Here is a 14,809-nt window from a genome sequence, read left to right as displayed (position 1 = left end):
TTTTACCTACTAATGAAAAGTGTAGTGTAAAGATTCCCAGGAGTCCATTTTCGGTTCAACACGCGTATATCGATTTTTCCTGCTCCACCCACGACCGCACGGGTTTTCCCTTTTTTTTCGACGTCGTCTATGCATGCACACACATACACACACAGACCCATTTCCCGGGCGACCGGATGCGCACGCGTCCTAGCCCACCATTACCCACAGCGCCATTTTGTTGATGCTTGGCATGTACTTTTTGGGCTTCAGCAAAACCGGCGGCCTCTACTGCCGGCTTTTCCTCGATGTGCCGCGCCACCCTGTCCGGGGAGGAAAACACTCTCTAACACGAAGGAAGGACGTTCGCTCGCTGTCTCGCTTGCTGGAGTGGTGGAAGATTCCTACTTTCCAGGCGGGTGGCTTTCTCTCGGTGTGAGTGTTGATATGAAAAATCCAGCGCCACACCCAGCCATGGTTTTTGTGGTTTTTCGCCAAACCGAGTTTGCTGAACCAATGCTTGTTAAGCTAGACTTGGGAAAGGATAAATACATCGGCATCGACCCGAAAAGAAATATGTAATACACACGACACTGGGTTGGATTGTTTGATTTGATTCATTTTTATTTGAACCGGAAGAAACGTTTCTTTCGCTTTCCTATGGTACAGGTTTGGTTTTTCTACTTTCCCTTCGGAACCTTGCGACGTTACGACGCAAAGTTAACAACATGTTACAAAATAACATTTAACTACCTTTCGGCCCGTCCGAGCCAGTAACATTTCAGCGCGATGGTTTTGAGCACAACTGTTCGTGCTTTTTCAGTTTACAGTTTTGTACTATCGGTGAGATATGGTTTCGTTTTGCCTTTGATGTGCTAGTACATGTGCTCTTTTGCTTTAAGCTAACGCGAACGCTTTTAAGTTGTAATCAGTCTTTCGATGTTTGGCTATAAGTCTAACCAAGATACAGGTTATGCTGGCTCCGTTCGCTTCGTATTTAGATTTGTCGCCAACCGGTCCTATTTCTATTCTCCTACGATGGCTCGGTTCTATAAAATTGTCTGTTTTGTGTTTTAAAAGAAACACGGAAATAAGAACAAGCACACATACTCAGGGTAGCGTAGCTCCTCGCGGCTCTCGACAGAACTACGCCATTTCACAGCCTTTGGAAGCGGAGTTTGGATTGGTAGCCAAAACTAATTGCCCACAAAACGAAATCGAAACTTATAAATTCATGTCCTTCGCGCACAAAGCATAAAGTCTTCGGGCTGTGCGAAATAGGAGTAAAGAACGAAGGCATAACTAATTAACCGAACGAAGAAGTAAAACTCATAAATTGATTATTTCTCACCGATCTCAAACAAAACACGGTATGTTCGGTGATGGATGTATGAAACAAAACGGATCCACATACCAGTCTTTTTTTTAACAGTGTCTGGGTGTCCTTGGTAGGAAATCTACATATTTTCTACCGTAAAAAAAACCTATTCTGGCAAAATATACTCTCCTCACCAGTCCTCCCTAACTGTTCCTCACAATGTTTAATGTCTTTGTTGCAATGGTTTCAGTTCTACTGCGTAACAAAGTTTTGCTTTTTCGCACTATGACAAAAACGAGGCTGGCTGAAAGTAAAACTGAAAAAAATTAGTCTGATTTTTTACACTGATCCTAAAAAAAATCCGATCTCACGGAAAGGAAGAAGATTATATTTAGATAAAGAATGCTAGGTAATAAATACAATAATAGTAAAGAAATGGTAGTGTAGTAACATTTGAAAGCATATCGATAAAGTGGTATGTTGTGAATGTCCATTTGAATGCAACTGAATATATCAACAGTAATGGCAACAGTCCACACACTCACAGCTAACAAAATGCCAATAATAGAAATAGAAGGATAAAATAGGTATTGCTGAGTAATTGCAAACTGAACAGTGAACTGAATAACGGACATGAAAAACGTAATAACGCACGCACACACTTAAAATGAGGTTAGTAGGAAGGTGATACACAACTGGTTAGCTCCAAAAACACGTCGAGGAGTGATTTTAGGAAGCCATTTTTTTCAACTTTGGTGTAGGGAATGTCTGGCATGCGTTCAACGCTCGAAATTAGGTGAAAAAAATAAAAAGTTTTTCAAATTGGTTGAGAAGGATGTGTAATAAATTGCAAAAACTTCATATCAAATTATGGAACAATAACAACCCATCAAGCTACAAATATACTAACACAAATTGAAATGTTTCGCTATTCTTGCAAACTGCAAAATAAACATCGACATGAAGGAGGAAATAAAATGTGCCTGCGAATCATGAAAATAGATAAATTTTGCTGATGTAAATAAGATCTCGTAAAAAGGTAGAAGAAGAAGAACAAAACATAATTATTCATATGTAAGACACAAAGTAAAGATGATAATTGTCTACGTATATAATAATTAAAACAAAAACAATTGAACATGAAGCTTGATTTTTGAGCCAACAGTGAATTTTTCACGACGGGCAATAATGCAGGAATGTGTTTGGTGACTTTTTATGTGGCGTGTGGATGTTTCTAAGTTTTTTCGGGCACTCCTCGTGTCTATGTTGTGTTGGTTGGGTTGGTAATATAATGTTTTTTTTTTGTTTTACACAACATACAACAAAAATAATATGCATATATTTATAAGAAACAACACATACACTTATGAATCACGTACATTTTCAAAGCAGAATAAAATGGAATAAAAGTAAGGAAAGTATAAAAAAGTACTTACTTACCCACAAACACAACCGAAAGAGACACAACAAATGGAACCAAATACCAAATGAAATGAGAGCGCAAATCGAAGGAACGAACGAACGAACGGACGAACGAATAACTCTGGACCGGTAAATGTAAAGGCGGAGGAAATGGATCGTCGAAGTTTCGAAATTTCCATCATTGAACCAATTCGACTATGTAAACGTAAAATTGCGAACTGTGCGATTTGATGAGTAGTTTTTTAAAAGGATATTTTTGTTTTTTGTTCTGGGAAAAAAACTCTTTCTCTTTTGTAGGAAAAAAAACCGGAAAGTAGTTATGTTGGACTTTTCTGGCCTAATAACTAATTCGCCTAGCATTTGAACAAAAAAACAAAATAATTCCAACTAAACCCACTTTTAATTTAGCTGAAAAGAAGGCAAAAAATGCAAATGGCAGACAGTGTTAAATAAAATGAATATGACAATCAAAAGAAAACCCACTGTTGATGGACGAACAAAGCAAATTGGAACAACCAAAGACGCAATGGAAACCAACATTTCGCGTGAAACAGTTTTGTACTTTTGTGATAAAATAGGGCCAAAGACACAATAGACGCACCACTCCTTGAGATTGTGGGACAAAAGAACATTAAAATGAACAAACGCGCAAACATACCACAATCCACGCACACACAAACCAGGTAAAATTAGGGTGATTACTTGTTGGCAGATCATAAGTTTTCTTATCGAATCTTTCTCCAAGAAAGAATTGTAAAAGAAAGTATACAGAAATACACTCTCTCTCTCTTTCTCTCTTTCACACACACATACACACTCACAATTGTGCTTAAAATGTACTTATTCGGAATGAAAATAAAATAGTGTCAAGGTTAGGAATACGACAGAGAACACCAAAACTCGTGAGTAGGTGATACCGTATGTTTGTGTGTGGGTGTATGTGTGCTGTTGTGCTTTTAGTCCATTGTTTACGCGTACTTTTGTGGCCAACGTGTTGTGTTTGGTTTTGGTTTTGTGTAGCTAAAGCTTAGACATTTTTCTGAAATCATAGTATGCGGGAAACGCTGCAGAATAAGCATTGTTGTATGGTCGTTTTGTGTCTCGGGTCTTGAAAGTATAATGTCCTTGTGGGGTTGGTATTTTTGTTTTTTCACGAGAATTTTTGCATTCACGTCACAGTTTTGCATACTTTGTCGAAGCATTTTGAATACTCGTGTCAACAAAGGTTTCGCCTTACAGAACAAAACCAACGAAAGTGTGAGTAAGTGTAGGATGCGTGTGTCGTATGTGCTCGAGTGGTTCGGTTTGTAATCCACTCAACAGACGAAATGAAGAGAGAAGAGAACCGAATCAGGACTGAAACAAATCAAAACACATGATTATAAGAAATGAAATCAAAACGAATACGTACTTAAATTATAAGAATTTTTTATTTTTGTTGCTTTTTTTCTTCTTATGTGGTTTTTGCTCATATCCATGTAGTTTTCCGCTGGTTTTGCTATTATTATATGAATGTTTTTTGTTTCTGTAGCAGTTTTCTTCTATGCTCTTTCTTTTTTAATGTTCCATTCAGTACCTTTCGTGGTATTTATGTTTTCTTTCGTGTGTATGCGATATCGCGCAGATTCTTTGTATATATTATACTGTTTGCTAACCATTCACGATAATTTATAACTATATACACAAGTGAACATGATTGGAGAGAGGAGGACAAAAAAAAGTTAAAAATGTACTGACGTTAACGGAAAAAGTTCCATGTCAATCTTGAACGATTATTTGTGGGATGTTTGGTGCAAATACAGTTGCTTTTTGCTGATGAAGTAGTTAAGAGCATCTGTTACGACGTAAAGTTCGACAAAAATTTGCTTTACTTAGAAACTTAGGTTTCCTGAATAACAAAAGTGATACAGAAACTATGTTGTGTTTTGTGTTTATAAAGGTGCAGATTGTGTGTCAATGTTTCCAGTCACAATGTTTGTAAGAGACATTGTAACTTCTCCAAATTTCCGGAGTTTCTTACATCTATTTTGAGAGCCTGTATTTTGCAATGTCAGTTGTGATGCTTTTACTTATGGTTGGATTATGTTTTGTTGTTTCTTATATTGCCTAGCCTTTTGGACAAGACCATTTCATTAGCTATTGATTCTTACTTTACTCCTCTTGCATCCGTTCGGTGTTATGCTGCCACACCGTTCCCCTCTATTGCTTTTGCTACCGTCGTTATGGCAGCTGAAAATTGATTCAATCTGGGCTATCCTTCTCTCTTGCTCTCGTTTTTTATATAGCATAAAGCATAAATAATAAATCGATAAATAGAAGGGAGGCAAAATATGCTAGAATATTGGGGAAAATAATCTTTGCTATAAATAGACACACTCTAATATGGGAAGTAAATACGAAAAAAAAAATATTTTAAATAAAAAACCCAAGACAAAACCGCTTGAACACAAAATAAACACAATCCAATTACATTAATATCCTCTTCGTTTCGATTCAGCACTAATGTCCTTTCGTAGACTTTGAACGACAAAGCATGGCTTGTCTTGCGTTCTGGTTCCATCGATGTTGACCTTTTATCTTACTAGGCAAGAACGTTTTTTGTCTGTGCCGAAAGCACCCTTGGAAAAAGACGTTTACGGAACACTTTTCTAGAGTAGCAAAGTTCTTTTAGAAGTGCTTCTCGAGCGAAGAAATCCGGCAGAAAAGATTGCCTTTTCAGTTTCCGGGAATCGGTTTGCAGCGTAGCGTTTAGATATTACCAGTAAAATGGTACCAGTAGAAGAAGGAAACAAAAGAACTTCCTATTGCACACATCGTTCTTCTAACATTCACGTTTATTTCCTACTCCAACTTTTCTCCGCTTGCACCATCCTTATTTGCCCTGCCAAGATCACATCAATACCCAAAAAAGTGCCTTACATGTTTGAAAGCAGAAGATTAGTGAAATAATTAGGTTGAAAATTAAAACAAAAGCTGCAAAGCCCTCCAACCTAAATTTAGTGTGGACGAAATAAACACGACCCTTATGCTAGGCAACTGCAAACGAACTACAAAAGAAAAAATCTAAATTATAATTGGTACATTGAATTTCACACAAAATAAAAGTAAGAATAGACTTACGAACTAAAAGATTAACTAAACAATAAGTAAAATAATTATAGATTCAGTTGGAGTGCAGATACGATCTTCAAATAATAAGATTATTAAATTGTCGAGAAATGATGCGCTTTAAACTTACTGGTCGCATCAAAGCGACACTCGAAATAAGGAGATTGAAAGGTTCGTCTCCATTTCTCTGTTTGGTATGTAACGCCCTTTAGTTAACCACTTTAATTCCCTTCTGTGTTTCGGTGTTTTATAGTTTAAGAAGTTCCTATTCCTGTCGGAACATTCGTCTTGTGTGTTTCAGGTTTAGCCTGGTAGTGTGATCCTTCCGGTGCAGTACAACGTGGAGCGTTCGACAATACCAGTAAGACATGTTAATGAGGACTAACTGAATGAACTTATAAAAACTAAAACAAACGAAAAACTTAACGAAAGTATTCAGAAAACGGCGGCCTGCTTAATTCAGTTTGTTTGAATAAATTTCGAATCGTACAAAAAAAAAAAGAAAATATATGTAACCAAAGAGATAATGAGCGAGAGACAGAGAGAAATCAAAAGAAAGATTAACATAAGAAAAAAGTAGCGGAAAAGCGGATAAAACGTGTTGGAATTTTGAAATATTTAAAATAAATTGGGAACAATCGCACCACAATACAATCTCCGTGCTGGACAAGGAGTAATTGTTCAGCTTTTCCAATAATCTTACATATTGGTTTTTGTAGAGCAAAAAAAAAAAACACACGTATAGATGTTGTAATTGTTGTTTACAACATAGATTTCTTATCACAGCGGTAATGGAATCTTGCAAAGTTTTCAGTGAATGGTTTTGTTTTGTCCAGTAAACAGGAAAGAAGATACAAATCTCTCCTTGTTGGTTAGTGATTTCGTAACAAATGAGGAGAGCTTGTTGTAACTTGCTGCAAAGTTAGAGTCTTTTGTTTTAGGATGTAAAAAAAAACTGAGGAGATAATTGAAAACGAAAATAAACCAAAAGGAAACTAAAATATAGCCAAACCAAACTAATTGAAGTTGATTTTATGTGAGGAAACTAACATATAACAAAACAACTGGCAAAAACTGTTGAAAGAGTTTTTGCTGAAGTCTTAGGTTATCGTTTTTATAAAGTAGGAAAAAAAACAGACTGAATTATGATGTGTGTCCTCGTTTCTAGTTTTTAGGTTAACAGTAGTCGTTTCACAATCATGTGTTTAATATTGCATGCTTTTACCTGTACACACTATACTGGCTTGTTCTCTATTCTGTTTCAATTGATGTACGCTTGAATTTGATTTAAATGCATTCTGTCGCTGTGTTGTTGTCTTGAAATCTGTTTATGTTGTTTTATACTTAAGATGTTTGCCTTGGAATTGTACAACAATTGTTGCAAAGTTATGCCTTTTTCGTCTTGTTTTTACATTGCTATCCAACTAGGTCAAATATCATCAGTACGGGAATGATTCTTGCATTCTCAACGTTCATGTTGCTTCCTATTCGTTACGCTTAAATTTTCCGTTTACTTGTTACTTTATCTCGTTCTTCAAACCAAGAGAGTATTATTCTTCACTTTGATAGTTACTTAGTAGTTCTTGTTTGACTATATTGTGTGTTTCATGTTTTAATTTTGGTTTTTTTCGGTTTGTGATGTGTGTGTATATATATATATATAGAATAATAAGTATATATCAATAACATTTTTCTCCTCTGTCGCATTCCGCTTAAGGGTATTGCATTTATCCAACACTCGTCTTAAAAATTACTGTGCGATATTTTGTTACCATTGGTTTTTTGTTTTTCTCTAGGTTAACCTTTCTTTTATGCTTAGGAGAGTTCTGCTGTTCGACTAGAAGTTTTGTCTAATGATATTCTTTTCCATTCCACGACGACCCTTTCTTCAATGCCGCCAAATAGCAAGTTGTAGATATAACCATTGCTAAGACGTTGAAAAAATTAAATTCTGCACTGCATCAACATTGACGAAGGGTGTGGGGGATAAAAGAAGAACGCTGCGTATGCGCTGCATTTTCGTGCGTTGTTGTGTGTGTGTTATTAAAAGAAAATATGAATTGTTTGTTACTCTGGACAGATATTGCGCAAGAACATTTCTGGAGAAGGGAAGAAACAAATGTAAACCATCGTCCAGGATGTTGGTTTGAAAACACTTTGTTTCATCAAAACTGTCGTTCCCCTCCAACTTTTCTAGATTAATCGTTTAATTTTTTTTTACGTTCTTATTAGTTAAACGTTTAACTAATGTTGTTTTTCTGTTTATACTTTGCATTATTTTCCCCTGCTGTCGCACTTTCTCTCTCGTTCTCTCTCTCTCTCACTCTTCATCTATCTTTGTCATGCATAATGGTGGGTTTTTACTCTCTGCGATTCACTAAATGGAGTTCGAGGAGCTGAGAGCTAATATAGTAAGTAGATTATGCTAGGCTCGTTCCGTTTTCTGCTGCCTTCGACTAGACTAGACTGTGTTTCAGTAGCATTCCCTCCCCCGTCTGTATGACACTACGCATTCTGCACTCTCTTCAGCATGCTAGATAGTTGCCAGTCGGTTGACGATCGATTCGGAAGGTCACGCACAGGTACTGGGGCAAAAGGGTATCTTTGGTCTTCTCTTAACGGTTCTTTTTAAAACAGATGTTCGAGAAAGTGCTTCTATTTATGCTGCGCCACTGCTGCTGCCGTTAAGAGGAAAACTAAAGGCACCCTGTTCGCCTAGTGTATGCCTAATAGTACCTCCCCTCGTGCACCACGAAAATATTCTGTTTTACAACACCGTAAGTACTTGCGTTCAGTTTTCGTTTGTTTTGCTTTTAAATCCCGTTCATTTCCCCATAGCCCCCGTTCGTTTGTCTTGCACGGGTGCCAAATATTAAATTTATGCTAATCTTTATCGTCCTCACGGGACATTCGCTCCCGTATCTGTCATCTGCATCCCGTCCAGCTGGTTTGTAGATTGTGGTTGCTTTCGCTAGGGAACGCTTATGCTCAGTGTTTTGCTGACCGTCTAACATACGGAAATCACTTTGCTAAGTATACCATACTAGTAGCACTTCCCTCTTCTCTTGCTACCCAATTTTTGTTCACCAAACTGCTTTCCGTTCATTATACTAGAGTTTGAGATCGTTTTGAATGTATTCCGTTTGTTATGATGTGTTGTATGCTGTCCTTGCTATGGTTGCTATTATGGTGACGAGTTGTGTCTTGGTGTGGTGTATATGGTGTGCATACTAAATTCATTTGCTTATTCAATGTTTCATTTGTGTACAGATTATGAGCGTGGTTGGCATGTTTTTTTTATCTTTTTCGAAATTCACCTTCCTTCTGCTAGCTTTCGAAGCCAATAGAGTCGCGCATCTTGGGAGCACACTCCATATTACATCGACGGCGTCAAGTCTTAAACTGATTTTTGCATAAAATGTTGTTCCGTTGATCATATGAAACATTTTCCCGTCTCTATAATCAGCGCTTGTTATCGCACAGCTACAACACACGTTTTTTATATCTCTGCTTGAATGCTTCTTCTTTATTCATTCTACCTCGCACTTCTCACCCAATAAATAAGTTAGCAAATAAATAAAATTCTCCTAAAATATGGGCATATCTGTGTTTGTTGTTTGCACTCGTTTTCACGCAAAACACGTACATTAGTAATATATTACTATTCGCAACGTTAGTTGTCGCACTTTACAGCGAAATATTTGTCGCTCTTTATCTGCCACTGTCCTTACCGTACCCGCGTGTTTCTCTTTCAGAAGTAGAATTAATTTTGCAGCGAGCGAAAAAAGTACCATGCCAATCTTTGTCCGTCGCTGGGGTGAAGCGAAATGATGACCCTTTTGCTCGCCGCTTTCTTTGATTTGCAAAATGATTCAAAAATGCCCCCCCAAGGAAACTTGGTTCCACTATTGCAATTGCATTGCAGTCGAATGTTGCTTCGATGGCGAATATCAACGAGCTTTCCATGCAGAGTTTTGCTTGTTTGTTTGTTTGTTTGTTTGTTGGTTTGTAAACGAACCGCTCAAAAAATGCGCCCGATTCATGTGGTGTACAGTAGACTAAATGCTCATTTAAAAAATCTAGACGTTATAAAATGTAGACAAAAACATACATACATGCTGCTTCCAACTTATGCCTTCCAGGATACGCACAATCAATCAATGGATCCTCCTGCCGTTCTCTTCTCCTCATGCGCGTGCGAATACCCTCTTGGCTTGCTCGGTTTTCCTGGTTTTGACTAGATTTACTTTTTGCTTTGCCACTTCCTCCACGACCATTGCGTATCCTACCGTTGTGTACGTGTTGTGAGGATGTGTGTGGGTTCATGCTTGGGTTGTATGTTTTGTCATATTTCCGGTTCCCTCCTTTTGCTTGCACCTCCATCGTTACTTAATCTTTATGCTGGATCTTTATGCTTGCTGCTTGCTTTTTGCATACTAACGTCGTGTAGAGCCTATGCTTGATTCACAATAGGCATGCAACTGCATCATGTGTTTCTGCGCTGCCTCATTCGCTTTTCTAATTGCATTTTGGATTGTTTTACTGTGATTCGACTTTCTTACTTGATCGTCATATTGTTTCTCCTCCTTAGTGTTGCATACTAAACGGGAGGGAGAGAATAGATTATACAGCGTGTGATTAGAGGAGAGAATGTTTTATGGAACATGCGAATGTGGAAATAAGGGAATTGGATTGTCGAAGGAAAGGTCTTATTAAGAAATCATTTAGTGACGTTTTCGTGTGTAGATACACATCCATATGCCAAAATGGAATCATAATGTAAAATGCTAAGCTGCGATCATAATGCAGCATCTTTACGAAAACTGCGCGTAAAAATAGATCTTATAGATGTCATCCTTGTATGGACCCTTTAAATGAATAAGGGATTCCTAGATGAACGTCTGGTTGGACTGGTTCTAACATGCAAAAAGCTTCTTGTAGTATAGCCTCTAAAGCCTTATCGGGTGTTATTTTTCTATCTCGTCTTCATGAACAAATTCTTCTTCATATCATTGGTGCACTTAGAAATCAATTTAAACCCGAACGTAATGGAAAAGGTAGAAGACACTAGTGATGGGAAATCGCGCTTATCGCTGCATGTGGTTACCAGGTAGCAGTTTCGTTACACGATACCTTCCATTGAAACTTGGCAACTTATCGTATCGTAGAGTAACCAGGTACAGGTAGGTTGCAATTTGCTCTTCAATTGCTACTCACTAGGCCACACGTTCACTTGATAACCCGGCATAAATTCCATTTGATACGATTTTGTATATAGTGCCAATTGTGAAAGAAGGATATTGTCCATCGAAGAAGAACAAACGAAATCTTTTCTAAAGATGGACGCGTTTTTTATGCATATGCACCGGCACGTCTCATGCTGCACTTTGAGAAATGATGTGCAGCGGGCTTCAAATCACCGCCTGCACCAATTTCACACTTCCACCGACCATTTCTTCCACCATCTCTTTTGGGCCACCTTCGCACCTGCACGTTCTTATTCTTACGGTTTATGTATGGCTGTGTAACATAGTATTCGGTTGTTGCAAATGCTGCGCGCGTGCTGTGCTTTAGTTTTCACCCATCATCATGTGGCCGCCGCTGAAATTGTAGGGGGGTTGGGTTTTATTACATTTACATTGGTCGAGAATGAGAGCGAAAAATTCTTGGCCGCAAGCGAAATTGCAGTAAATTAGATGAAATTGCATACGGCTGTGGTGGAAGCAGTGGTTGGGGGGAAGAAGAAAACAAGCGAGAAGTGCCGAGTTAAGCAAAGAGCAAAGAACGAGAAAAACATGATGGGATTGGCAGGCGGTGATTAATTCGTTCCGGAGCGGGGGCACAAATGTAGAAAACAATGCTCTCTTTTGTGCTGCTGTTGCTTACTTTCGATAAGAGGAGAAAGTTTTCACTTTGAAAAAGTTGTGGTTTGCATCTGTATAGGAGCATTCTAAATTTTTACGCGCTATATTGTACCAGAGAAGGATCAATCGTCTTAGTAAACAATGAGCATTGAACCTAGTTCTTACTTTGGGAGTTAAGCATACTATCACAGGAGGCGACATCTCCAAAAGGATCAAAGGAACTGTTTGATGTTAGGGAGCTTTGGCAAAAGGAATGCGGATGGAGCAGGGAGCGATGAGGGTAGAGTTTTAATAATTGTTATATAAAGTGAAGTTCAATTTACTTTGACTTGTTGGTCTTGAAGCTGACTTGCAGGACGCGCTGACCGAGCGTGTAGCCGTTGAGAGAGCGGATTGCCAGCATCGCCTCCTCGTAGTTTGTCATCGTGACAAACCCGTAGCCCTTGCACTGGTTCGTGGCCGCATCCTTGATCACCTTAACGTTTTGCACGGCACCAAACGGACCGAACAGCTGCCAGAGCGTGTTCTCCTCCGTCTCCGGCGCGAGGTTGTAGATAAATATGCTCCACCCGCCGGATGGTGCCACATTGAGGCCGTTGGTCGGTGCCGCCGGCAGCATCATGTCCAGCACTTCGCCACCCATTGGCGAAAACCGGGCGAGCCCCTTGTTAATCGGATGATGAATCGCGCCGAGCCGACGGGTCAGTTGGGGATTCAGGAAAGCGGGCAGTGCCGGCTGGACTACCTTGGCGGCCGCATTCTGACCAGGCGTGTTGGAGAACTTGACCGTGATTGGATCGGTTAGTCCCTTGGGGGTCGTACCGTTCAGCGCTTGGATGGCCCGTTCCGCTTCCTTACGTTGGTCGAATCGGATGAAACCAACTCCTTTCGGTTTATCGTTGCCCTCCTGAATAAGGACACGAGAGGTGATGATTTCGCCATACGGTCGGAAGATCGTTTCCAGCTCCTCTTGTGTGATCGTTTTCGGTAGGCCGGAAATGTACAGATTCGCACCCTTGATGCCCTCAGAGCTGGGCCGGGCAAACGACACCTTCAGCACCTTATTCTGCAACCGCAATCCGTTCAGTACGTTCACCGCTTGCTCGGCATCCTGCGGTCGATGGTAGTTGACGAAGCCGTAGCCCAAGCTCTGACCTTTCGGTTGCCCAGGATAGATGACGTTCTTGTCCCTCACCAGCTTCACACTTTCCACCTCGCCAACACTGGAGAACAACGAGCGGATCTCCTCTTCCGTCATCGTTTGTGGCAGATAGTTGACGATCAGGTTCGTGCGTGAGCTGTTCTCCGAGCTCTGACCAGCTCCACCGGCAGCCCCGGCCGCTTGGCCTGCTTCGCCACCGCCACCACCGCCGCCGCCGCCGCCTCCACCATTTTGCTGCTGGGCCTGCTGCTGCTTCTGGAGGTCCTGAACTGCCGCCAGCACCTTATTAGTCATGTTTACGGTCGTAATTTTGAGGCTTTAAAAAGTTGTCCCGCTGCGTATCGCACGGGAGCTACGAAGTGGTGATTTTAATCGAGACCAACAAACTTCACGTCGATTCGCGGGGGTGGAGGACGCTTGTATCTTGTCCTCTGGGCCGTAGGGGATGAAAAAATATTCACTGTTCACAACGCGCACACGTAACTTCAGTGGCTCGGCACAGTTCGAAGATCAACTCCCGCGATTCGAAGCGATCTGGGAAATCGTTTATTTAATTCCCTTTCTTCCTCTCCCACAGAGGCTATTTAGCAGTGGAGATCTAAATATCCACCCTTGCCGACAGCGTAAAAAATGGCCGCTCTATGCTACGCGTACGAATCGTGTTGTTTGAGTCAAACAGCATTCAAATTTTCACTTCCTTCCGAAGAGCGAGACACTTTCTCTCTCGTTCTTACACACATGTATTGACTGCACACACAGCAATGTCACAACTACTGTCACGAATTTTTCCGATTACTTCGCCGAAGTATATGTGTTGGTGTTAAATCGTATTGAAGCAAGCAAGCTTCGTACAACCAAGTTGACTGACTGACTCTACAAACCTTGTACGTCCCTTTAGAGTAAGCGTCGTTAGGGGGAGGGTGAGTCGTGTTTTAGAGGACGAAGCTGAATCTAATCACAGCGCCACAATACGATTGGCTTCTTATAAGATCCCACAATCCAGACACCAGCAACGTACTTTCGTTCTACCTTTGCACTACTTGCAAGCCAATATGAAATGGTCAATTATGTTGCCCTCGCACGCGTCGGTAGTAGAAATTCAAACACAAGCAGAGTCTTCCAGCACCGTGGTTGATGTGTGAAGAAGATTTAATATCACTTTCTCTCTCTTACTACTTGCGCAATGGGAACCGCGATGGGAAGAAAATTACACTACCAGACCGCGAGAGAGCGAATCGCACAACCGACGCACCAGGCTGATGAGGATACAATGGCACTTTGAGGGCTGATTTGGATCTTTTATAGATTTTCATTCATTCATTATCCTGCAACATGTTGTACGGTGCTTCAGTGTTGCAGCTACATGCGACAGGACAAAGAAAATTTCGGCAACTTTAAAATGAACGTTTATGAATGTGCATAAATCTTGGTCTGCCGGATTGTGTTTAGTATAAATCAACGCATAACATTTTATGCCGAGAAATGTTTCAAAAAGTCAATTAATTATTGACTTGTAACTTTAAAGCGTAAAATGCATCTATAATGAGTTATGCCAGTACACAATACGACTTAATCTGACATTTTTTAAGAGCAATTATAATACTAATCATTATTCAAAGGGATTTAAATTATTTTTTCACAATTCAGTTTGTAAACTGATCAAAATAGGCAGGCGTTGTGAGTCCAACTAGATTTACTTTTCCAATAAGAACTAGGTACAAGATTCAGATACGAAGAGCTCTAGTTACTTTCTAAGTAGATACTGTCACAACGCACACCTCTAGCTTAATCAAAACAAAAGTTGCTCGACCAAACATAAGTTTTTCAAGCGGTGCATAAGGTGCTGGAAGTAGTTGTTTAATTTTAAGAAGACCTTATTTTGTGGGACGGTAAGAATTCGGGATTCGGAGCCAGGGAGAATATGCTATTAATCTAGCCCTTTCCTTGTTGTAGGAC

The 14,809-nt window shown here is 39.9% G+C and overlaps 1 protein-coding gene across 2 annotated transcripts; it reads right to left on the bottom strand.

Moving 5' to 3' along the window:
• Positions 1 to 12,010: 12,010 nt before the first annotated feature.
• LOC131286125 (protein elav-like) lies at positions 12,011 to 13,147 on the bottom strand. Of its 2 annotated transcripts, XM_058315015.1 has the most exons (2): positions 13,081 to 13,147; positions 12,011 to 13,032 (listed from the first exon to the last, which is right to left on the bottom strand). In XM_058315015.1, the coding sequence occupies exons 1-2, from the start codon at positions 13,145 to 13,147 to the stop codon at positions 12,011 to 12,013; spliced, it is 1,089 nt and encodes a 362-aa protein (XP_058170998.1). The 2 variants fall into 2 exon arrangements, with proteins under 2 accessions (XP_058170998.1, XP_058170997.1); XM_058315014.1 differs by having other exon boundaries at positions 12,011 to 13,147.
• Positions 13,148 to 14,809: the final 1,662 nt, after the last annotated feature.

The sequence above is a fragment of the Anopheles ziemanni genome, chromosome 3 (genome assembly GCF_943734765.1).
Source record: "Anopheles ziemanni chromosome 3, idAnoZiCoDA_A2_x.2, whole genome shotgun sequence".
NCBI lineage: Eukaryota > Metazoa > Arthropoda > Insecta > Diptera > Culicidae > Anopheles > Anopheles ziemanni.
This window is presented reverse-complemented; position numbering and strand designations above follow the sequence as displayed.